The 27133-nt window shown below is 37.4% G+C and overlaps 1 protein-coding gene across 4 annotated transcripts in view; it reads right to left on the bottom strand.

Annotated features, from left to right (window-relative positions):
- Positions 1-27133, bottom strand: part of OTUD4 (OTU deubiquitinase 4) — a 43535-nt gene that overhangs the window by 8161 nt on the left and 8241 nt on the right. For 2 of the 4 annotated variants that reach the window (XM_045798896.2, XM_045798899.2), the window contains exons 4-18: positions 21036-21082; positions 20296-20368; positions 18764-18845; positions 17021-17153; positions 13781-13838; positions 13415-13532; positions 13258-13322; positions 10741-10838; positions 9336-9439; positions 9051-9234; positions 4632-4794; positions 2643-2766; positions 2287-2342; positions 1713-1790; positions 329-467 (exon numbers count right to left, since the gene is read on the bottom strand). In XM_045798896.2, the coding sequence (XP_045654852.1) occupies positions 329-467; positions 1713-1790; positions 2287-2342; positions 2643-2766; positions 4632-4794; positions 9051-9234; positions 9336-9439; positions 10741-10838; positions 13258-13322; positions 13415-13532; positions 13781-13838; positions 17021-17153; positions 18764-18845; positions 20296-20368; positions 21036-21082 (1522 nt within the window). The remainder of the gene's footprint in view (positions 1-328; positions 468-1712; positions 1791-2286; positions 2343-2642; positions 2767-4631; positions 4795-9050; positions 9235-9335; positions 9440-10740; positions 10839-13257; positions 13323-13414; positions 13533-13780; positions 13839-17020; positions 17154-18763; positions 18846-20295; positions 20369-21035; positions 21083-27133) is intronic. The other 2 variants (XM_087866480.1, XM_045798897.2) reach the window with 2 other exon arrangements.

Here is a 27133-nt window from a genome sequence, read left to right on the forward strand (position 1 = left end):
ACACGAATACCAAATTAAATGGCCCTCCCACACTGGAAGCAGAGCAAAGCAGAGGATCACAAAAAGCTCTGTGAGGCTCCACACAGCTAACCCTGCTCCAAGTTTAAGCTATCAAGAATCTGAACTCTCTGGGGTGCCTGGCGGGCTCAGTCTCAGTCAGTAGAGCGTGCGATTCTTGATCTTGGGGGTGGGAGTTCAAGCCCCACGCTGGGTGTAATGGTTACTCAAAAAAGTAAAAACATTAAATAATAATAATAAAGAACCTGAAGTCGCGGACTTGGAAGGCTTTTGTTGGTTGGTTCAAGGAATTTTTTAATTCTTATCTCACCTGTTGGTCCAAAAGTTGTAGGCTCACTTGGCCAGGCTGGCACAGTGGCTGGTAAAGAAGGCACCGCAGGAGTCAGATGTACCTCTGGAGAGACTAGAAGGGGAGCTGGATGTGACAAAGACACGTGTTCCGCTGGCTTCTTCAAGAGAGGGGGGTGGAAACAGACAAGAGTTCATTTTGCTTAACACTAATTTTAACACCAAATGTACCCTCGGCTGCCTTTCACATAGTTTCTGTATAAATGGTCTTTCTGATCTTACAAGTGGAAGAAAACACAGCTAAAAATTCCACACAAACACATTTGATCCTAACCAGGAATTGCCTACCAGAAGTCACAGAAGACACTGGAAGAGTTACACACAAACTCTAAAGCAATCTGAACATTATGCTTTTAAAGAAAGAACGCAAAAATCACTGAAATCATTTTGAAATACGTGAGTTGTTTTTTTTTTTTTTTTAAGATTTCATTTATTTATTTGACAGACAGAGAGACAGCCAGTGAGAGAAGGAACACAAGCAGGGGGAGTGGGAGAGGAAGAAGCAGGCTCCCAGCGGAGGAGCCTGATGTGGGGCTCGATCCCATAAAGCCGGGACCACGCCCTGAGCCAAAGGCAGACGATTAATGACTGAGCCACCCAGGCGCCCCTCGTGAGTTATTCTGAATTGCTCCTCACACAAAGATGTACCCTAAACTGTATGCTCTCCAACTGACATGAAGGATGTCAACTGAAAGACAAGGAAGACAAAGAACTTTATCCTGTATTAGACTGAGAACCAAAACGTCTGACAGAACTCAAGTTCCTTCTTCATTACCTTTGTAAATTGGTGGTACTGCTTTCTAAGTATCTATTTTTCTAATCTCTTCAATCACTACATTCCCTTTCTTCTACGAAATAATTGTTAAAGATTCAGACAACTCTTTTTAATGTTTTGAAATAAAGTAGAAATTTGTAATTTCCCTTCAAAAATCTAATTTTCAAGCCAACCCAACCCACCGCAAAGATAACACAAGTTAGCAAATATAAACTTATTCAAGATCAATTCAGAAGTATGGCTTCTATGTCCAAAAAATGGTGTTATAAAAATTACATTCCACAGAGGCACCTGGCTGGCTCAGTCAGTAGAGCATGCAGCTCTTGATGTCAGGGTTCTGAGTTTGAGCCCCACGCTGGGTTTAGGATTACTTAAAAACAGCAACGACAAAAAAAATTCACAAAAACTAAAAAACATTGTAGACTAAATAAGCAACAAAAAATTACAGATCACAAATGCACCCAAATTATGATGCCAAAGTCTTCCCATTTTCTGTTTTCAGACAATCATTTAAAGACATAAGAAACCCAGAGAATGAAGCGCTTGATGTCAAATGCGACGAGGTACTTACTTGCTCTGCAGGTGGGCACTCTGATTTCTTTGACTTTGATGGTGACGAAACTCTTGCACATTTATCATCACTAATATTCTTTGGAAGCAAAAAAACCAAAAAATGACACTTTATATTTCGAAGACCCACATTCTAGAATAATCATGGCTGCTTATACAGTTCACCCTTCCTGCACCTGACTCAACCCTCTCATGACTAAGTAGGTTTTCAATTCCATCTGGTCTTCGACAGGTAACTTGGCCTGCACATCTGGATCATATCAAACTACCAGGCAGTTTTTACTGGGGATGTGGTTTGAAAAATCTTTAAAAATGCCAACGTACTATTATAGAATAATGGAAAGTAAAAGCTACTTTCCACTGATTCACATAGGTCATCCTGAAGAAACGGGTTATAATTTGTGAGTGAATTCTCCGCAAGCACGCTTTTCCCACTTTTTTCTCTGCTTTTCTACTTTCATAACACTTAGTTATGAAATGATGAAATCATCTCCAGCTTCATCTTCTACTTCTTCCTGCTATTTTATCATGTTTAAGGGGGGAAAAAAGATGTAATTGTTATTTAAAACATTTACCTCCAATGTGCTTGGCTCAGGTTTTTTATCCAAATGCATATGTCCATGAACAGAGTCTGTAACAGATCAAGATTTAAAAAAAAGACCGTATCAGCCACTTGACAGGTCTGAGGATAGAACAACAAAATAATGAAGACAGACAAAACCAAAAGTACTATTTGAATTGTGTTTAGTCAATGAAAAGAGCAGCTTTTGGAATAACATTTAACATGCTTTGGCCTGAGTCAATGTTTCTCTGCAACAGTGAGGTATGTGACTGTTACACTACTTAATGATTTAGAAAGGGTTCTTTCCCAACCTATGACTTCAAGCTAGACACAATGCTCTAGCATCTGCTTTCATATGAAATAACATACCTTTATCTTTCCGTTCTTCGGTATCCATTCTCCGCCTGCTTCCTTTTCTGTCACTTACATGTGATGATTTTCTCTGGACACATGGGTTGCTACTCTGAGAAGCTGACTGACTGACTGATGAGCTCTTAAAAGGAACAAAAACCCAATACTTTGTTTTAAAGATTTACCCACAAATGTATGAACAAAAGTCTTACAATTCATCTTACTTTTCATACATCTGATTAAAAATCTCAAAATTCATAATCCAATGTCTTTATACTTCAAAAACTACAAAAAACAGGACATAGGGTTCCTGTTTAATTATATAATTATATACTCTATAGCAATAGGCTTATTAGTAAGTCAAAAATACTAGGCAATCAGACCTTTATCCTATATTAGTAGTGCGACTTCTTCATACCCCTTCTTCAGGAAGCCACCCTGACCAAACCTTTGCTTTGCAACTTATTACACTTCTATTCTTTGCACCAAGAACAGCGCCCTTCATAACAACTTTCAAAAGCCCATTGTAGGTCCACAGACCTTTGTGAGGGAAAAAATACCCAAGTGCAAATGAGCAGATACACTGCATAGGATTCTTCCCACTGAAATGCTGACCATCAGCAAATCCTTAAGCTCTGCGTGAGATCCAACCTTCTAACTGGTGAAACAAAGGGACAAAGTCAGGTTTCTAAGCTAAGCTATCACTGAAAGTCCTTTCCTTCTCTAGCTCTCTGTGAGTAAATGTTGCACAGAGAACAAGAACTCAGCCCTCTGTGACAGGAGTTTTCTAGAAGACAAACAAACTTGAGTCACTAACGAGTCCAAGACAGGTCTAAAAATGGTAAGTGTGATGACCCATTTTAACAATCAAAAAATTTCAATTTATTCCCACATTACACTAGTTGTATTTTTACCATTCGCTACCATTTTTACCATTTACATACACTACTTGTATTTTACCATAGCAACAATAACAAAAACAACAACAACAAAAGGACAAAAAGCTAGGATACAAGCGTAAATGATTTGTACTTTTTTATTATCTAAACGTTATGTTATGGGAAAATAACATCTATCACATACAGACAAATATACTTAGCATAAAGCACACATGGATTTGGGCACATCTTCCAATAATTCCAAAGCTCCAACCTCTGTGGCCGGACTGAACTACTATCCGAATCAGTGGTTTCAACTGAGCATTTCACACCTCTAAAGGATTCCACAGAGGCCAGAGAATTGAGTGTATGGTGCTTTAATGTTTTATACGGGTGTATCTGGAGCATGCCGTAACATTCCATTTTGTTTGTTTAATCCACTGTTAAGAATAAAAGCGTCCAACCACCATTCTGATCACAGTATTTGGTACACTTACCAATATTTGAAAGACCATAGGCACAGGGAGCCCAGTGCCCCAAACTGAGTTAGTTACCTCACTTTACATGAGAACTGGTTTCCCTTCTGACTTCCCCCATAGAATTAAGAGACCCAAGGGTAGAAAACATTTCTTTCTTTCATCAGAAGTATCTACCGCAGCCCAGCGTGACACACAGAGCGAGGGCAAAGCCACAGGGTTACATGGACTACCACCTCCGACAGCAAACACTCTGAATGACAATTCTTTCTGTCTCTATTAATTAGGTCCTGGCGTGTTTAGTAAAGGACACTGAAAAGAGTTCCCTGATTTTATAGACATATCTTGTTTACTGAACAGGAACCTGTACTGCATGACTTTAGCTAGCAAAATAAATGTATTTTGTTTTGGTTCAAGAGAAAATACTAACCTAGTGAGCTAAACAATTTACCTGCCTCAACTCTGGCAACAAGCAGTATCTTCAAACCTCATCTTCCTCACGAAAAATGTGAAAATCAGGGGCAATTACATGATCTTTAAGGTACTTTTCAGTTTAAAAATTACTAGTCTACCATTAGAAACTATAGTTTAATATAAACACTATATTAAGAAGAGACTTCTAAACAACTTTTAAAATCTCTTTTCATACATACGGAAAGGGCTGGGAAAGCCTGTTCATCTCTGTTCTGAATCTCATAGAGTAAACGAGATTCTTCTATAGCTTGCTTCTCTCTGCGCTCTTCTGGGGAGAGGCCAAAATAGTTAGATTCTCGACTGGTGTGATCAAAATCCTCAGCTCTCTCACGATCAGGTTTTCTGTCAAATAAAACATTCTCGTCATGAAAAAAAAGACAAAATTTATTGAGTACCGAAAATAAAATAATTCTTTTTGCAATACAAATATTTGACTAATTTAGCTATATACTGTGACATTATAGAACTTTTGGCGGCCTGACTAATAAATGTTTTAGTAAATGGAAGCTCCTGTAGCTTAGGCCACGTGACAGAGTCACGACTAATGACATGGGAAAAAAAGAAAAAAAAAAAAAGAAAAGTATAACTCACTTTCAAGTGGTACAGAAATAACTGAGATTTTTTTTTCTTTTCATCAGGGCAGAAATTTAAGCACTATGCCATAGTCCAATTCTGTCATAAAATTCACTTTCAAAATAAAAGGAAAGTTATTAGTTTGGATCTCAAGAGCACTCTCATTTTCTGTACCCTTTAGGGCAACATTCAAAGCAGACACCAGGACTATCCTCCGCTTTTTGATGACGGCCACCGAGAGACAGAAAGCTAGAAAGAATAAAAATTAAAATACACGAGACTAGATACGAACTGCACAGGTAAGACTGCCATCATCTCAATATAATTTGATTCGAGAAGGACGACAAGAAATTCATGAATAGTTTAGCAGCCTATACCAAAACCCTAACGTGTTTATATGGCTTGTAACTATTATAGGCAATACAAATATATTTCTACCATGTCTAACAGTTCCACAACAGTGGAAAATGAAAATCCAAAACCTACAGGAAAAATTAATTGTCACAATACCAAGACATATAATCCTCCTTTTAAAAGTGAGGGCCATGGGGGCACCTAGGTGGCAGAGTTGGTTAAGTGTCCAACTCTTGATTTTGGCTCAGGTCATGAACTCAGGGTCATGAGATCAAGCCTGCAGCCAGCTCCAAGCTTAGTGGGGAATCTGCTTGAGATTCTCTCCTCCCTCTGCCCTGCTCCCCCACCCAAAATAAATAAATCTTAAAAAAAATAAATAAATGAGGACACAATGATATCATCTGATTTTTTTTTTTACCTCCAATTAAAAAATACCGATTTCATGTCCTCACATAGTCCCACTTAAAATCACAACCCTAATTCCAACAGGGCAGCTATCAAACTCAGTTGGGGGGAAAAAAAGGCACAGGAGCAAATCTGGACCCTCACAATCTTAGACCAGTCTTTCTCAGACTCCAGAGAGGATTCAGCAAGTGCCAGGAATCCCTGGAAAGCTAACAGTACCTCACCACCATGTCCCATCACCCAAACTGTCCACCTCACCCTCACCCATCACACAGCAAGAACCAAATCCTTCCTATTTGCAGTTAGCTGAAGAGATATTCAGCAGCGACATTACTTTTTCAGCACTTGCACAGTGAAAGCACACATGGCAATCGTGCATGGTTTTGGTTACATTTTATTATCTCCAAAGACAGAGAAATGAAAAAGTGACAGTCATAAGGCCCAACATTATACAGTTCTTTTATTCTGTAACTAAAAGACTTCAAAACGGATGTGTTAAATATAAAGTTAAGATAAAGTAATGGGCTTAAAATCAATTGGACTATTAGCCATAAAATTCCATACTTTAATTAGACTTAAAACTCTTATTGTGACTATTTAGTCATCAGGAGTCTCTAACTCTGTTTCAATATGCTAACAAAATACACCTGACCACAGTAGAGAAGGCGCACTTAACTGCAAATCCAAGTAGGTTCCTATGTAATCAGTTACAATGTCAAAAATTCTTTGAAGCTTCATGTCTATATATTACCCACTGCCTTCTGCTATCAAGCGTTTTTATACAGCAAGTATATAGCTAACACATAAAGATCCTAGGAAGACAAAGACATTTCACAACTGTCTGATTATTCTACCAATTCCTAGGAGACTAGATACACCACCACAAAACACTGGCCATAAATTCAGTTTGTGGTAAAGTATAAAATCAGCCATTTATTAGTCTATGTGTATTTTCTTTAATATTTAAAACACTAAAGAGCATCTTTGTATTCAAGGGAAAAAATGTTTCTTTTCTAATCTATTAAGAAAGTGAGAACTTTATTAAAGGAAAATCTTAATTCTGCCTATGACCTTCATATATTTACTTCATATATTCAAGTTTCCAAAGTTGATATTCAAAATAAATTAGTCCTCTTAGGTACTTTACCTGCTTTGAATAAGATGCTACCGGATGTTAGGGGAGTCTAATGTCCAAACAACAGACTTTAGCCACAACCAGCTGATTGTTGGCTCCAATTCTGTCTGTTAGGAGCGATAACCCACCACAATCCCTGAATGTCCCTGCACACTGTTGCTGGGCGTGCCAACAATGCAAAGCTCTGACCACTCTTCACCCAAACCAATTCTCAGGATTGTGTTTGTATCATCAACCTTCAGGAAGGAGGTAACATCTCTCTTCTGATTTTGAATCCTTTGTTCTCCTTAGAGCTTTTGGAAAGTTGGTTTGTGAATATCTATGTACTTTTTATGCATATGTGAAGTACCCTGGCAGGGATACACAAGAATCTGTGAACACTGGATGCCTCTGCAGAAGGAAACTAGATCACTGGGAAAATAGGGAAAGGAAGAATTATCAGAATAAATAAACATCTGAATGTTTTGGACTTTGAACAACATAGAGTAAATTTCCTATCCTTAATAGTTTGTTAAACTAACAAGAAAAACGTAATGGACTTGAGGTCCTGGTGTTTTTATGATTGAAACTGTGGTTTCCAAAAAGATATATTCAAGTCCTAAGCCCTGGCACCTGTGCATATGACTTTATTTATAAATAGGGTCTTTACAGAGGTAATCAAGTTAAGATGAGGTCACACCAGGGTAGGGTGGGCCCTAAACCCAATATGACTGCTATCCTTATTAGAAGAGAGAGAGACACACAGGGAGAACACCATGTGATGATGGAGGCAGAGACCAGGGTGATGCATCCACAAGCCAGGGAACACCAAGGACTGTAGGCAACACTAGAAATAGGAGAGGGGTATGAAACAGACTCTCCCCTAGAGAGTTCACAAAGAGTATGGCCTTATTGAAAACTTGATTTCAGACTGCTAGCCTCCAGACTGAAAATAAATTTCTGCTGTTCTAAGCCAGAAGTCTGCAGTACCTTGCTACAAATAGCCCCAGAAAACTAACACAGTATTTGGCGTATGTAAGCCTAGGAACCTGCAACTCTGTCTTCAAGATCTTCATTACATAAGCTGTCTTTAATGACAAAAAGTTAATGGGCACCTGGGTGGCTCAGTCGGTTAGGAGTCCAACTCCAGATTTTGGCTCAGGTCATGATCTCAGGGTTGTGAGATTAAGCCCCGTGTTGGGCCTGCCACTCAGTGGAAGTTTGCTTGAGATTCTCTCCCTCTCTTTCTCCCCCTGCCCCTTCCCCAACTCGCACGCTCTCTCTCTAAAATAAATAAAAATCTTAAAAAAAAAAAAAAAAAAAAAAAAGCTAAGTGCAATCCCAAGAAAGGAGAATGCCCAAAAGCCAGAAATAAAGGAACTGAGACCAGAGTGTGGTGAGCACATGAGCTGATGCTGCAGCTGCTCAGGTGACTGGGGAGAGGAAGCTCGGAATGGGGGGGCAACGGTCAAGTAACCAGGAGACACGGCCAAGTATGCAGGACAAGGACAGCCTCGACTTAAGACATACCCTCACAAAGTTCCTCCAAAGGGCTATGAACTACTCCACAAAAAGATTAGGGAAAAGAATAAAATCCACTGCACAGGAAAATTATGATCCTGAAGTTCATCTGTCTCCGGATATTCACTCAGATGGCCAATATCATGATAACTTTAACTTATAAAACTTGTAGACCCATTCAGTATGAAGCACATGACCACAAACAACCCGAACTTATCAGAAGAAAGGAAACCGACCATTCTGGTTACGTTCTTATATAAAGGGAACACCCCCCCACCAAGGAACAGAAATGCAATTTGGAATTCAGTATTTAACACATCACAAGCTACCAAAAAACTATTAAGTACAAGAATAAGACTTGGCTAGGATAAGGTCTCCCGGATCATTTGAAAAAAATTATTCAAAACTAAAGACGCCTTACCCTAAAAGTTACTTTGATTTATTTAAAGAAAATTATGCATTTAATTATAAAGAACTAAAATCCTCACACGGTATTTTATCAACAAGACTTTTAATATTATACTATAGACAAGGAAATAAACAAAAAATTTTAACTATTTAAATGCATATAATGTGGCAGATAAAAGAAATGCCACTCAATTTCTATTTCTCTTGCATTCACGAAGGTTACCTTATGATCTGTGAGGGTGTCCTATTAAGATTTTTGTGCTCACTGGAGGGTTTCTGAGACTGTGACCCTGCAGAATGACTAGAGAATCCATGTCTTACTCCCAACGGATGCTGGAGTCGAGGAGGTAGTGCTGATGGAGCTTTTATTGGCTTGTTTGGATTCTTTGGCCCTCTGTAATCCATGTCTGTGACAAGAGGCCAAAAATACCACACAATTTTCCTATTAAAAAAAAAAACCCAAGTACCATCATCTCTCCCCCAAAGATTAATTTGATATAATCCTAACCAGAGTGGAAATTTTGTCCAGAAGTGGAAGGTTTTCTCATCTTCTTCCCTGATACGGTGTTCCAGCTTTCAGAGGGAGGTGGTTTGAGGTTCTTCGGGGAGTGTCTTCAAAAAAAATTAAAATTAAAAAATTTATAACAACAAAGTATTCCTAATAAGAATATTTATTTCAGTATTCCACCATGAGTATTTTTAACTTATAAAAGAATTTAGTTTTAGTTCTTACATTTAAAAATTAAAGTACAAAGCATTTAGCAATCCATATGTAATTCTAATCAAGTGAGACAACACAAATCAAAAGCATATTTTCTAACCTAAAAAAATGGAAGACTAAAAGGCCTTAAACACAATCTAAGCAAAAGACTGGATAAGAAAGGAATGACTTTAATTCCATTAGATATGCTGACGGTACCACAGTTAAGGTGGGGAGGGAGGAGTCCTTACTATGTTAGAGAAATATATAAGCATCTAAGTGTCTATAAAACATGATGTGACGTCTGGGATTTGCTTTCAAATACTGAATTCCATTCCCGTTTTTAAAAAAGGTGGTTAGGGAGAACAGATTAGAAAAGATTGCCCAAACACTGTTAGTTGCAGAAACAGGGTGATGTTTACAGAGGGTGGGATTCACTGTACTATCTTTACATTTCTGTATGTTTGAAATTTTCCCTAGTAAAGTTTAGGTGTGACTTACTACCCTTTTTTCTAACAAAGACAGCAGCAACTGAAACAAAAGGTGCTATAAAGTAAGACCGTGTAACAGCAAGTCAACCACAGTACTACTCCATGTGACATTTAGTGAAAATCAACCACATGTAATGGGTATTAAAAGTGAAAATTAGAAATGAATATGGTCCCTGTCCTCCAATGCTCCCCACTTTACAGTTACAAAAGAGTCAGTTTCCCAAACTGCCTTAATGAAGAATAGCACATTTTAAAATGTAAGCAACAAGTTTTTAAAATGCATTTACACACAAAACACAAAATTTGAACTCAAACCGCTGTTTCTAGAGATCTAAACGAATACATTTTCTACAGATAGGCAATACCTTTAACTAACGTACAAATACACAGGGCCATTTAGAAATCCTCATGATTACATGAATGAAGGGGGTGTAATCAGAAGGGGGAATGAACCATGAGAGACTATGGACTCTGGGAAACAAACTGAGGGCTTTAGAGGGGAGGGGGGTGGGGGAATGGGATAGGCCGGTGATGGGTAGTAAGGAGGGCACGTATTGCACGGTGCACTGGGTGTTATACGCAAACAATGAATCATGGAACATTGCATCAAAAACTAAGGATATACTGTATAGTGACTAACATAATAAAAAATTATTTAAAAAAAAATCCTCATGATTACAATAGGCTAATTGTAAATGCCTTAGTTGAAAAGCAGTACATACTTCTTTCCAAGTTCTTCGACCAAAACCGGTCCATTCTCTGAGTGAACCCCTGGAAAGTCTGCATTAGAAAATTTTCCACTGTGATCCAACCTACCCTGCTGAACAATTCCAGAAAGAAAAATCAGTCACCTGCTTCCTTTGCATTAATGATGACCTTTTAAATTTTTATCATTTTCAATTAGAGAGAAAATGACTACTGTTGAAAACAAAACCAAGTTTAAAACCGGTACACTGTAATATTTTTCTGACCTCCCAGACCTCTCTACCTCTAGCTAAAATACTTTTGTTTACACTTCCAAAATTTTATAAACTCTTTCTGTAAGTATTTCAGGGAGAAGTAGGAGCACAATCTATCAAGGCTCCAAACAAGAGAGGCAGCATGCCCCGGTTGTGAACAAAGGGTGACAGCACTGCACATACCCGGATTCTAGGCCCATCTTTAATACTTAGCAGCAATATGACCTTTGGCAAGTTACTTGTTTCATGCTTCAGTGTCCTCACATGCAAAATGGAGCTAATAATAGTACCTACATCATAGGACTCAGGGAGATGGAATGAGGAACATATGATATACAGAAAGGACACTGACTAATACACGGCAACCATTCTATAAATGAGAGCAACTAGTATTATAATTACTATTATCTTCTCACTTTCCCAATATTTAAAATGCGTAATTGTGACCTTTTTCCTCCCTAAAAATAGATTCATCACACGTTCCCTAATATACAATTCATATTACCCAATAGTAAATTGTGACAAGAGTAAGCCTTTAGGTTTCTTCCTAGAGTCAAACGGTACTCAATGAACAGGGCACCTGCTGATCACTGCACTAGGAGCCCAATGTACATAGGACTGCTTTACATTCACCTCCTACTTCTATTAGGAGATCCAAGTCCTAAACCTGAGGTTTCATTTCTCATTCACCACAAAAGGACACTGTGCCTTCCTGTCTTCAACAGCCTAGCAATAAAACAGATCTTTCTGAAGTTAATCTGTATCAAAAATTTAAACTACATCTTACATGCTTGAGTAAACAAAGGTTCCCTTTGAGTCATAGCAGTTTCCATAATAGAATTTCAATTAAATTTTACCCAAGTGAAACAGTCTAATAGGTATAGAAACAAAATACTCTAAAAAGGAAAAAAACTAAAACAAATATCCGCTTTACCATCTACTTTATTAAGAGCATCTACTTTACCAAAAGCACTGCAACCTCAAAGGAAATATACTTGATTTAAAATAACAAATAACAGTTTTAGTGAGGCAGCGTAAGGATAAGCAATCTTCTCTGTTAAGGAGGAGTCAGAGGGAGGGGGGCCCTGAGCCCTAGATTCTCTCCTGGTTTTTTTCCAAGTTTTCTAAATTACTGTAACAAAAGATTCCAAAATTCTGTTCTGTGATTACAGCACATTTCTGACAATTCTGTTAGGAAGAACATAAATGAATCATCTACTTCTTCCTTTTCTTTCAAATACCTCAGAATCAGAACACTTTCAAAAGTTGTTAAGATAGTCTTATCATTGATGCGGATACAATCCTAGTCAATCAGATACTTTTCACAAACCACTTTACCACACAGGAAATGAGTGTTACCTCCACAAGTCAAGCAAAAGTGTTTGTCAATGGTTAAAGTAATTTTTTAAAAGGCAAGACTGTTCAATGAAAATGATTTTTTATGAAAATTATCTCCAAATAAAATTTTTGTGTACATAGGTTATTTCTGTTTTGGAAATAGTACTATTTTTTCATTAACAAAAAGAGAAAAGGAACCTTCGAAATTATCCAGTTTCTCCAGCCTTGGCATACTGACACTAGACTGGACGAGTCTTTGTTCGGGGGTAAGTGGGGGTGTCCTATCCACTGCAGATGTTTGGCAGTATTCCTGGCCTCTACCCAGTGGATGTCAGTAGCACCTCCCCAGTTGTGACTACAAAAGTTGTCTGCAAACACTGCCAAATGGACAGCGAGGATTGCAAAATCACTCCAAGTTGAGAACTGATCTAACCCAACTTTCCCCTTTAACAATCAGCTACCTAAGTCCAGAGCAATAGTTTACTCAAAATGGCAAAACTCCCTTCACTACTATTCACTCTTTCTCAATCCGACAGAAAACCATTATGGATCTATCAAAATCTTCCAGGATGACTTTCATAAAACAAACTGGCCAATAATGTCAAGTCTGAATCAATTTCAGTAATTTGCCAACTGTAATGAAAATACCAAAAAATCTAAGATGTTATTGTTACCACTTTCAAACAAGTAGTATCAAAGACTGACACTGTACTTAAGATCCCGTGACGGGACACCATGGTTTTTATACACACACAATTTTGGTAATGTACTCTAATGGATCAAAAAGCTAAACATTTACAACTATTAAAAAGTATATGTGATAAAGTATATTCTGAAACCTCGAATTAACAACACATTCAAACTTGAACTGTTTTCTTAATTCCTATTAGAATAAATTAAGATTTCAAGTAAGATCTTTTCTTCTTCTATATAATCACTTACTTGACATTTATCTCCAACTTCATACTGCAAGCCAGCAGCAATGGAATAATCACGTTTTTGTTGAGCTGTAAACAAGACCAATACAACATCAAGTTGACTTAATTATTTTCAAGTGCCACAAAACAAATTTATGGAAAATATAGATTGTTTAACTTACCTTGCTTGGACTTCAGCCAAATTTCATATTCCACATTTCTATAGACTGCTGGATTGAGTGACTTAAGAACCTTTCTAGACAAAGGGAGGCTAGGAGAGTTCCCATTGTTTTTCGGGTGCTAAACAAACAAAGTCAGGAAGTCCAATCAACACAGAACAGAAATGCTTTTAAAACATATTTGTTTGAGACATGTATAAGAGTAAAATCAAATGAAAAAGAAAATGTAAAATATTAGGAAGTCACCAAAAATTTTCTCAGAGTCAGATGATCCTGACTCCATTGATAATGTAGAAGAAAAAATTAAGACTAAATTCATGAGCTTTCTAATATGGAAGAACTAGTTAAAACCTTTAAAAAAAAAAATACCTGATCACTTGACAAAGCTTTAACTCCATTCATATCATTAGCACTGGTAGTTTTACTCCTACGAAAGAAGAAATATAACCATAATTAAAAGTACAAAAATGTGTTCATGCAATTAACTTATCTTAACCTCACATAAAAGTCTCCAAAGTCACAGTTACATTCCAAAAAGTCAAAGCTATATTCCAGTGAGTTCATACAAGCTTCAGTATAAGGATGTATTTTTTTTTTTAAAGACTTTATTTATTTATTAGACAAAGATAGAGACAGCCAGCGAGAGAGGGAACACAAGCAGGGGGAGTGGGAGAGGAAGAAGCAGGCTCATAGCAGAGGAGACTGACGTGGGGCTCGATCCCATAACGCCAGGATCACGCCCTGAGCTGAAGGCAGACGCTTAACCGCTGTGCCACCCAGGCGCCCCAAGGATGTATTTTTATACACACACACGTGTGCACACATGCACATACATACATGTGTGTATGCATATTAAGTTATAAATCAAAAACTTCATCAGTAATTCTTTGTCTAAGGCTCAATCATCAAAAAAAACAAAACTATGAAATTTGGGTGGATAGAAAAATTGAACTTATAAAACATTTAATGTAAAATTTTTCTTTCAGTATATAGATGAGGCTCCATTAAACAAAATATTCCACAACAATCTAATGAGAGCAGACACAAACTAAATAAGTAATGTAAATGACGGTAAGTGCTATCTACAGGATGGGGTGGGGTCCAGGTAGCAGAACTGATAGTGTTGAGACATAGACTTGATTAATTAAAAGTGAGATGAGGAAAGGACCTGCTAAAATGCCTTTTTGAATACAGAATTAAAGGTGATGATACAGCAAATCATATGGCTATTCAGTAACCCAGGCAGAGAGAACAAATGGAAAGACCCTGAGGTGGCCAAGAGATTGGCAAAGCAGGAACACATTGATGGCAGATAGAACAGAAGATGAGACGAGACTGCAGTCTTCTGTCCTACAATTCCTCCTTAATTACAATCTCTAGTCTTCAGGACAATCTCCAAATCTGTGTCCTTAAATGTAGCAATATTTAAGAGACCCCAAGTAACAACAATCTAGACTAAAAAATCACCCATAATTCCCACTACTTCAGGACTGACCAATATGAATGTGAAAAGAATCTAGGCACAAGAGCAGAGTGACATCCTTGGTCTTTCCTCCTTAATACCTTAACTATGCCTATCTATTGTGCCATAATTAATGCAGCATTCTTCCCTAACTGAAGCCTTATCCTCCTTAAGCCAAATACGACACAAGTAAAGAGAAACGTCATTAATGGAACAAAGAGTTAATTTAAAAAAGGCTTCTGGGACGCCTGGGCAGCTCAGTTAGTTAAGTGTCTGCCTTCGGCTCAGGTCATGATCCCAGGGTCCTGGGGTGAAGTCCCGCATCAGCTCCCTGCTCAGTGAGGAGCCTGCTTCTCCCTCTGCCTGCTGCTCCCCTTGCTTGTGCTCTTCTATCTCTAGCAAATAAATAAATAAAATCTTTACAAAATAAATACATAAATAAAAATAAATTTTAAAAAATTAAAAAGGCTTCTATGTTGGGGAGCCTGGGTGGTACATTCAGTTGGGTGTCCAACTCTAAGGCTCCGGTTGTCACCTCAGGGTCATGAGATCAAGCCCCATGTCAGGCTCTGTGCTCAGAGGGCAGTCTGCTTGAGATTCTCCCTCTCCCTCTGCCCCCTGCCACTTGTGCACACCTCTGGCATGTGTGCGCTCACTTGCTCTCAAATAAATAAATCTTCAGAGATAAAAAACAGCTTCCATGTTCCAAGGGCTACTACACACTAGCACAGTATAAAAAGACTACACTTTTCAATGAGCACACCTTTCCTCGTAAACTTCTCCAGCTTACTAGCCTTAACTCCATACTCTCTTTCATCGGCCATTTGCTATCCCAGACCCAACTATTGTGAAAACTATTAACAGTAACCAAAGGGCATGTGCTGAAGTGCCCCCACACCAACCATAGGTAATAAGTTATAACAAGCTAGTCATTCTCCATCTCGACTTCCTCTAAGCTCAATGGCACATCCTAATCAGACAGGTGCCTGGATTAAATGATGGAGCAGAACTTCTATCTGTTCAAAGTTAGTCTATTCTAAAATTAAACTTATAATAGCGGACCCAGGTTCTAACCTGACTCATTTCTCTCTTACAAAGAAATGGAAGTCAATCAAGTTTTCAATGAGGATCAGAAAAACGTAACTCACCAAATGCCTGGTATTCCAGATAAAAAGGAGATATATTTAAGTATTTAATAAAAAATTAGATATCCTATGGCTTAATTTCATTTATTTCTCTAGTTTTACAGTATGGAACACCAAGTAGGATACTTTCATACTCTCACACACTAGGAATAATATTTTTTTATCTTCACTAGGAATGGAATAGGGTGGGTTCTTATAAAATAGTAAATGTTCTAACACTTAATAAAAACTAAAAAAGGTTGGACACAGTATCTAGAAGCTAGGCTGTGGACATTATACATCATTTAATTCTTACAAATTCCCTCCTTCAAGGAAATACTAACATATCCTAATTTTATATAGAATTGGGGCTTCCTAGTGAACTTAAGTAACTTGCCCCAAGTCTCGTTACTCTGGCAGGAAGCCAAGACCAAAACCAGTTTTGGCTGTCCACAGCCCCAAGCTCTTACGGACTACCCTATATATCCTGTGTGGGAAAGAAAAGCCTCAGAGACTCTAAGTTAAAAGGTGCTTATTCACAACCTAAACAGAGGCATTACCCAGAGCTGTTCACATACTTGTACCCCAACTTGGGATTTTTATTATCTAAAAAGAAAAAGGAATGCATTATCTAAGTAAGGAAACAACAAAATAAGGTCACGGAAATAAAATGGTCATTTTTTTCCATCACTGGATATGTAAACAAATGACAGGTTAACCTTAAAATTTTACAATACACACATATATAGGCAGGACTAAGTCTATTATACACATATACTTCTAGATTATGTAGAAATAGAGCTTATCAACCAAAAACATCAACTTTCAAAAACAGTCCTATAATAAAAATTAGATAAAATCAGTGGCAGGAAAAAAAGAAACTTGTACTGCAGATTGCTGTATTTTAGGAATACCATACTTAATACCTCAATATGTGGGGCAACTCCATACCTCACATTCCTTATTGAACTGTTTCTTTATAGAGCACTATGAAGATACTTTAGGACTTAAATTCACTCTTACTTGCAACTGTCATCCTCTGAATCTGATATTTCACTGTTGTTTTCATCAGCTACTTCAGAGGTGTCTAGTCCCATCAATATTTTACTAACATCAGTTTTAAATACCTTCTCATACAGCAATTCATAAAGGAGAGCTGCAATTAACAAAAGAAATGTTATGCAACATTAACTAATTTTATGTTTTTACACAAAATTGACAATGTCTGTTGCCCAGGCTTCTAAAATCCTAACTAGGGCACCTATAACGTCTTCTGATCAAGAACACGATCTAACCAAAAAATTACCTAGATAGAAAGAAATTAGAATTTCTGTCTCTGTAATTAATTTCAAATCATTACATAAGATACTGCCATTTTTAAAACACAAAAAGGTACCACAACCATGAAACAAGTATGATGACAGTAAAAGCTAAACATGCATATTGAACAATTACTGCATTCCAGGCACTGTGCAAAGACTTTATGTATGTTCATATTTAATTCCAGGCACATCCTAACAGTACAGATGAGGAAACTTGAGAATTAGAGAGATCACATCATCTGCCCAACCTTAAGAGACGTGGAAGGAAAACACTGAGAAACATTAAGATTCCTAGAAAAAGACAGCTTTTCATAAGGGACTCCAAAAACAACTGTTATAAAATGTATTCTGAGCAGCCACTGTAAGAAAGAAGCATACATAATCAACTTTTTTGCTTTAAAAGAAGGAAAAAAAAAAAAAAACCTCCAGAAACACAAAAATATAATTACCAAATATTCAAAAACACATTATACATGGCGTTTAGGACTCTCATTTGGTTATACTGCAGTCATCTTTATGAAACTAAAAAATCATCAACAATAGGTGCCCACTCTCTAAATGAGTCCCCAAAGAGACTACTTTCTCACAGATCACCTTTCTTCCACCCCTGATTATCATCCAAACCAAAGGCACTGAAAAGTAGAGGTAAGGTAGGCTCCATGAACTATCCTTCCCAAAGCTGAAATATCTAGATTTTAACCAGCTGGAAGAGGGGGACACAGCCCAGGACACAGACAGCTACACTTTCTTATTTTAAAACAGATCCATCAATTTTAAAAACGGCATTACACGTATCTTTACTGGTCACCACTAGCTTAAAAACAGAGGAAAAAGCTGTTACGTGCCCAGCACTGATGCTCTGTTTGAGTGATGTGCACTTCTTCAGACAGATGATAAAGGAGATTAAGAAGGCAGAAAGGAACTACTAAAGCAGTAATTCTCAATTGGGGAGGGAGAGGGGATTTTATTCTTCCAAGAAACACCTGGCAAAATCTGGAGAGATTTTTTGCTTGTTGCAGTGAAAAAGAGAGCTCTCTACATGGTACATGCCAGGGATGCTACTAAATATCCCATAATGCACAGAACAGCTCCAAAGAATTATCTGGCCCAAAATGTCAGTAGTGTCAAGGTTAAGAAACCCTGTTCTAGAGCCAAAACAATCAAATGCTTGATTTGCTCATTTAGATTTTCAAGCTCTACACCAATAGCTTTAAAAACACACACAAATCCTTATTACTGAAATGAATTACTGCAGGAAGAAATAACGGTATTTTACAAGTCATACTCAAGCTATTAGCTCCATTTTTCCCTAGTCAAACAAGTTTTTATTACTGTATTAATATTTTTGCTAACCTAAGATTCTTAGGATAGCTTTGCATACAACAAAACAGACTGTATAGCTTAGTAATATAACTTCCTATACAAACGCAAGGGTGATACTCACACTGACACATTGCAGAGTTCTCTTTATACTTTATGGGATAGACAATATCATAATGATTTCCATTTGAAAAACACAGTAATACCTGAAAGGGAAAAATTAAAGGCACCTTTCAGTCTTTCATTTATGACACTTACATAGCAAATTTTATCTCCGATTTCTCTGAAATACTAATAATTTCCAAATAGAAAATGATTATTTTAGGGGCACCTGGGTCACTCAGTCGGTTAAGCATCTGCCTTCGATCAGGTCATGATCTCAGCATCCTGGGATCAAAGCCTGCATCGCGCTCCCCGTTCAGTGGAGACTCTGCTTCTCCCTCTCCTTCTCCCCACCCCACTCGTGCTCTCTCCCCCACTCTCTTTCGCACGCTCTCAAAATAAGTAAAATTTCTTAAAAAATGATTATTTTAGGGGCACCTAGGTGGCTCAGTCGGTTAAGTGTCTGACTCTTGATTTTAGCCCAGATCTCATTCTCAGGGTCGTTAAGTCCCATACTGGGCTCCATGCTCGGCGTGGAGCTTACTTAAAAGAGAAAGATTATCTTAGAAGTAATCTAACTCTTCAATGTGGTCACCTATGGTATATCCAATGCTGAAATGTTACACAGCCTTTAAACCAAAAGTTCTTAATGACCTTTCTGGGGAAAGGCTTATGGGATCACAAAAAATACACAATATACATGAAAACAACAGAATTTCAACTACTTAAAAAACAACAGTTAAAAGACTGTAAGAAAATACTAAATACTCCAAAACCTTATTAAGATGCTTACCTGTAAGAGGCACAATCAAAAGTAAATTTGTTTCTGTTGCTTTAGTTTTAAGTACTTTCTAAATAGCCAATTATGCAATGAGAAATACACACTGATTTTGTTTGGGTTATGTCATATTCCGAAACCTGTACCGGAAAGGCCAAATCCAGAGCCAATGTACCTTAGAAACTCCGGAGTCCTTTTTAGAGAGGTAGTATTTCACTCAGTTCCCCTCCCCCTTACCATGATTAGCATGATGACAAAAACACTTCAACTTGGCCTGGATGATTCCAAAACAGCTAATTAAAACAAAGTTCTCTTAACAATGAATCAATTGAGGGTTTTCTTTTTCTTTTTAGTCTTCACATAATTTTTCAGTTGTTTCTAGTTTGTGACTAGATAATAACACCTGGGCCAGTAAATTATAAGGAGAAATACATCATTAATACCCAAGTATTTTTTGATGCAATGGCAGAATCTGCTTTCACAAGTTATTTTACTACTTAATGTTTATAGTGATGCAAAATGGTCTAATCATATACACTAGCATCTGAGGTTTTTTCCTCTAGTGTAATGTTCTGATAGTATTCACAGTGATTTGTGGAAAAAAACAAATATAAATTATGACTCAATAATGATTAACAGGAACTCTAAATAAAGAATTATCCTAACCTTCATACAAAAATATTTCAAAGGTCTCCTTAAAATTATAGCTTAGAAGGTCAAGGTTGCAAGTAGTTCTTTTACTTAAATCCTTTAGAAACACTTAGAAAAATTCTTACCTTCTCCGGAAAATTATTTTCAGTTACTTGTGAAGGAGAAACATTTGGTTCCCGATAAATTATAAAATCTTTCCTGAAAATAAAATTGAGCAATTACTTCTGAGGACATGCATTTCATGACTTAACCATTTGTTCATTCATTCATCAAGAGCCTAATATGTGCTGAGCCATGTTCCAAGCAGTGGAGCAGTCTGTCAACAATAACTAAGTTGTAAAACACCTATATGAAAGTACCTTTTTAAAAAGTAGGACTTCAAATATAATTTGAATATATGTTAACTTCAGATATAATTCTAAAAGGAGACTTCAAAATTACAGAAATTGTGAAGACGAAATTTTATACAGATACTTCAAAAAGAAAAAATAAAGCATTCACCTGCTCCTCTCCCAGACAGAAGTAGTAAAATGGTAACATGATGTTTTGCCTCTGTTCTAGAGCCATCTGATGCTACCAGCCCTGAGAAAGTAGGAAATCATTCCTCTATCAAGTTAATATGTGATATTGGTTACAGGCCTGGAAAAACATCTATATTCCTTCCCAAAAATGTTTTGAGAATTACAGTTTCCAAACACTGACATATTTAACGTCAAAAGCTAACTGATGCAATTAAAAAAATCTTATAAAAGATGCTTCACAATTAAGGCATAAAACTGCTTTAATATTTTAACAATTTTAGTATAATGGAATATACTAATTTCCCATTTCATCTTTTGTTTCCTTACGTTACTACAGTGTTTACCTGTACATAAGAGAAAGGGCACTTATTTCCACTTGTCCAACCCATTCCTGTAGTGAAGAAAAAAAGTTGGCACTTAAGTGTCTCATACTTTTACAATACATATACCTCTATACAATATCTTAACACATACCTTCATACAATATACCTAATGAGCTAGAAAAAGCTCATTATTAGTATTATGAATATTATGAAAACATTGATAAAAAACAGACCTTACATATATAACTAAAAAGCTACTTAAAAAAATAGCCCAAGTCTCTGTTGTAAAAATCCTTAGTACCACAGGGTGAAATGATAGTTCCATTGGTATGGTAAGACCATGGAGTGGTCTCTCTAAGTGGAGCACCTGCTGAAGGCAAGGACTCTGTCCTCTAACCTAGCACCCAGGACACAGCTCAGAACATGTATGTGCCCAGAAAATGAGATGTTGAATAGAAGGAGAACTCAAGAATCAGAAAGGATAAAAAAGGAGATGATCTCTTATTTTCAGGGTGATTCAAAGTACAAAGAGATCAGTGTCCTAGCAATCTTTCTGAAATGAGATAGAAATTCTACAGCCCTAAAGGAGTCACTTTATGTCTTTAAGCCTATTAGAGGAAATGGCCAATATATATCAAAATTTTAAATATCCAGGGGCACCTGGGTGGCTCAGTTGTTAAGCGTCTGCCTTCGGCTTGGGGCGTGATCCTGGGGTTCTGGGATAGAGCCCTGCAACAGGCTCCTCCACTGGGAGCCTGCTTCTTCCTCTCCCACTCCCCCTGCTTGTGTTCCGTCTCTTGCTGGCTGTCTCTCTCTTTGTCAAATAAATAAATAAAATCTTTTAAAAAAAAATTTAAATATCCATACATACTCTTTGACCCAGCAATTCAAATTCTGTAAATCTATCCTAAACAAGTATTTCATATGTCCACAAAAGTGTACATAAACAAGGATGTTCACTGTAGCTATTTGTAATAATTTTAAAAAAAAATTTTAAAGAAAGTCTGAATATTCCACTAATAAGAAAGGAGTAATCAAATAATTTATGGTTCACCCACACCACGTATGGAACACCATGCAATCATCTAAAGAATGAGGTATATCTATGTAAACTGACTTGGAAAGATCAGCCAAACTATCAAGTATAAGAAGTCAGTCATGGGGTGCCTAGGTGGCTCAGTCGGTTAGGCGTCCAACCCTATTTTGGCTCAGGTCATGATCTCAGGGTCAAGCTCAGTGCGGAGTCTGCTTGAGATTCTCTCTCCCTCTGCTCCTCTCCCTGCTCATTTGTGCACACACGCTGTCTCACTCACTCTCTAAAATGAATTAATTAAATCTTACAAAAAAATAAAAAACCCTATTGGGTAAGAAAAACAAAAAGGTATGTTCAGTATATGTATGTGCAGGTGTATGAGGACTAAACAAATACATCCCAAACTGACAGTGGAGACAGGGAATTCAAGATCAGGGAAAACAAAGGATTTTCACTCTTCATTCTGTATTAAATCTTTTAACATGAGAATGCGTTCCTATGATACTTGTGAAATTAGTCAAGACTTCATACCGACACTCACTAACGATAACTAGCTATGGTAAGTGAACGCTGCTACTTTTTCCCTTAAAGAAATTTGAGATAAGGAAAAGATTTTAAACAATGTGTTGATCTCAGACAAGGATAATCTTTCCCCCAGAGATTTTTCATTTTAATAGTTCTTAAAAGTTGGCTCTGGTTTTCAAAATGAAGCGGGTACCATATTTTAAAATAGATTTCTTAAAATAGGCCTCTGCCTAACAATCATGGCTTCTCATGAACTGCAGCAAGTGACATTCTGCAGTAGAGGAAATCCTTTGTTCAAACCAGTTTGCTTAAATAACTAACATAAGCTACATCTACTTCATGCAAAAGATGTTAAATCACTTTTAAAAATGGAAAATTATTCTACTTGTGTCAACAAAATACTGCCTCTCAAATAATGTACCATTTTATAAGTCCTTAATCTTCAGAATAAATTCTGTTGTAGTCTAAGTAAATAATGGCTATCATAATATCTCGTCTTCTCTAACCTGGGTCAATTTTAAATTATAAAAAATACCTATGTTCGTTCTACCATTGTCTTCCACCTTAAGGCTGTAATTTTATTTACTCATCACTTCTTATGATGTTTAATATACTTCCTTATTGTAAGTGATAGTAAAGCATTTCTGCAAAATTTGTTTTAACTCATGAACTATACAAAAAACATGTAATTTAAATGTTCTTCAATAGTCACTAAAAATAAACTTCTGTTACTAAGGATGCTATTAAGAAAATGAAAAGATAGGGGCGCCTGGGTGGCACAGCAGTTAAGCATCTGCCTTCGGCTCAGGGCGTGATCCTGGCGTTGTGGGATCGAGCCCCACATCAGGCTCCTCTGCTATGAGCCTGCTTCTTCCTCTCCCACTCCCCCTGCTTGTGTTCCCTCTCTCGCTGGCTGTCTCTATCTCTGTCAAATAAATAAAATCTTAAAAAAAAAAAAAGAAAATGAAAAGATAAAGTTACAAATGGAAGAAAATATGTGAAAATTACATATCAATACAGAACTTATATCCAGTATAAAGAACTCTTACAATTCAATAAAACCAGCAACATAACAAAAGATGGGCAAAATCTATGAACAGACATTCACCAACAAAAATATATGGATGGCAAATGAACACATGAAAAGATGTTCAACATTAGAGAAATAAACAGGTTAAAACCACCATGACATAACCACTACGCAACCACTAGAACAGCTACAATTTCAAAGACTGACAAGACTTAATGTTAACAAAGACACAGAGCAGTTGGAATTTTCATCTATTGCCAATGAGAAAGCAAAATGGGAGAGCCACTTTGAAAGAGTTTGGCAGTTTCTCATTAAGTTAAACATACATTTACCATATGACAGAGCAATTCTACTCCTAGGTGTTAATCCAAGAGAAAAGAAAACATATGTCCACATGAACTTACAGGCAAATATTCTTAGCAGTTTTAATCATGAAACAGTCTAAAACTGGAAAGAACCCAAATATTCATGAAATGATAAATGTATGAGTAAACTGCAGTATATCCATATAATGAACTCATCAATAAAAAGGATCAAACCACTGATACACCCAACAACAACATGGATTATATGTTTCCATTATGCTAAGTGAAAGAAGCGTTTCCATTATGCTAAGTGAAAGAAGCCAGATCCATAAGACTACAAACTATATCATTCCATTTCTATAGTCTAGAAAATGCAAAACTTAAAAAGCAGATCAGTGGTTGCCAAAAGCCAGAAGGTGGGGGAAAAGGGATTAAGGGCAAAAGGGCCCCGGGAACTCTGTGAAGTGATGGAAACGTCCCCTATGTATTTGTAGTGGTGGTTATGCAACTGTATACACTTGTCATATCTCATCAAATTATACATTTAAAACTGGTGAATTTTAGGCGTAAAAGAAAAAAAATGGTGAATTTTACTATATGTCAATTTTACCTCCATAAAGCTTAGAAAAATACATTCTTGCAAAAAGTTTGAGGCATTTTTCAAAATGCTCCACTGGCATTTTAAGAAGAGAATAAAGATGTTTTCTCTGAGAACTAGACAAAACATAAGAGTTTATACATCAACTGTATTTCTCTTTTCATTTCATACATTCCATATATCAGGGAAAAAGAATAATGACATAAATATCTGTTGTTAACTAAGAAGCCCAGGGGGCGCCTGAGTGGCTCAGTCAGTTAAGCCTCTGACTTTAGCTCAGGTCATGATCTCAGCGTCCTTGGATAGGGCCCCACGTGGTTGGGCTCCAGAGGGAGAGTGTGATTCTCCCTCTTCCTCTGCCCCTCGTCTTGCCCATGTGCACAGGCACACTGTCTCTAATAAATACATAAAATCTTAAAAAAAAAAAAAAAGGCACAAACAACTGTTCAGAAGGTACAAAACATCTGGAGAAGAAATCTGATCAGACTGGGGAAAGGGGTGTCGTAAAAATAAATAAGCTGCCAGCCAGCACCCTGGGAAGGAGACCCCTGTCCCATGTGCTCAAAACCACAGCAACTTCCCTCCTTCCTCTCCTACAGAGGCCCAAATCAATCTCAGTTCAGTTCACACTACCTCATTTCCTCCCTCTATCCCCTTTCTCTCCACTCCCACCATGTCCACCCTTACTCAGAACCTCATAGCTTGACAGCCTGAACTGCTACACAAAGATTACTATAAAAAACATCCTGAAAAGAAAAAAACATCAATTTTTCTTGATTAAAAAGGTAATGGACAGGGGGAACCTAGCTGGCTCAGTCACTACAGCATGTGACTTCTGATCTCCGAGTAGTGAGTTTCAAGCCCCACACTGGGGTAGAGCTTACTTTAAAAAAAGGGGGCAGAGGAGTTAATAGACTTTGTTTCCTTTATTTTCCATAATGGAGTAAAAATCACCAGGAATATTACTAGAGATAACAACATTCTGGTGTTTACCTTTCCTGTAGGTTACATACAATGCATACATACAAACCACACACACAAATCAGTTCAGCACCCCAAATTGAAAGGTAACTATGAAAATCCCAAAAGCAATAAAAAATACAATCCTTGTCTTCAAAGAGGCTTTAAAGTAAGAGGGGAAAAAAAAAAAAACTGCAGGCAAATGATATTTCTGACCATGATATGTGGGCAAAACTCAGTATTGAAATGACTGAAATAAAAATGGAGTCAGGAGTGGATTTAGCGAAAAGACCTTTAGAGGTGTCTGTCTTCAAAACTGGAGTAACCAATACTTACTCCTTTTTTTTTTTTTTACACTGCACGTACTGTGCACATTTGGGAAAATGTGCTAAACATTTTTTTTAAACCATGTAACTGGTCTTCCCACCTCTGGTCTCATCCACCAATCCATCCAAACAATCTCTGCACAATATTCTTCTATCCATCCATTCAGGCAGCCAACAAGGAAGCCAAGCACTATTCTCGGTTCTCAGCAGTGACATACTCACTTCCTTCCTCAACAATTTGAAAGGTTTCCCAATACCAGATTCTCAGGCCCCAGGCATAGACTTTGATTCAGGTCTGGAATAGTGGAATTTACAACCACCTCAGGTAATTCTGATGCAGACAGTCTATGGCTGACACTCTGAGAAATGCTAGGCATAAGCTCCAAACTACTGAGCCTAGCAGTGAAGGCTCTTCCGTGTTCAGTCCCAAAGCCTGCCCTCTGACTTCTCGCTACCTCCTACCTTCACGTGCTCCACACAAACTGAACTGCTTTCTGAATCTACCTTGCTCACAATTTTCCCTACCTAGAAATACCCTTCACCCTAGGCACCTCTCATTCAGAATCTATTCAGACTTCAAATGCCAACCCACTACCTTTGCCTACCTAGGTAAAAATATAACTCTGAATGCTTACAGCATCATATCTAGACTTCTTAAGACACGTGCTTTCTCACTTGTATTAGGTATTTTCCCCTACTATAGGGAAACTCCTAATAGCACCCAAACCCCAGTTACCTCTGCATCCCCGGAATGTCAATTCTCAGCACTCAACAAAGACTCAAATTAGTTTCAGAGAATCAAATGGAGATGCCAATTGTTAATCAAACACCCTGTTCCTATGTTATTATTCGTTTTCCTCCCTAACTCCTCTTCTGAGCTTCTTCCTTGGCTAATGTCATTTTAAACTCAACAGTGATCACCTCTGGGGATGACAGAATATTCTACAGGGCGTTCTGTGTGGCATTTCATGATATGTGAATTTTTACAGGGAGAGTATTAGTTTTGCAAGCAGAAAAAACAGAAAAATTCTTTTAACTTCAACATGACTGAGAGAAGTATGGCAGCGGGACTTGGGGAAGCGCCTTCCTTTTCCTCTCAACAGTTTCTTCCCTCTTCTCAAGCTGATCATGGGAAATGGAACCTCCATAGAAGAACCTATTTTCTCAGCGGCCTAAAGAAGCAATCAAATCTTGCACCCTGTCCACCAAGACCAATACCCATACCGATACAGCATCCTGAAAATCATCACCACCGTTATTGTAAGTCTTTTATGCTACATTCAGATGCCATTATGACAAAGATAAAGAAAGCACAACTCTGTCCTTACTGAGGCAACATCCA

This window comes from Ursus americanus, chromosome 13 (genome assembly GCF_024610735.1).
Source record: "Ursus americanus isolate L20-20 chromosome 13, mUrsAme1.1.p, whole genome shotgun sequence".
NCBI lineage: Eukaryota > Metazoa > Chordata > Mammalia > Carnivora > Ursidae > Ursus > Ursus americanus.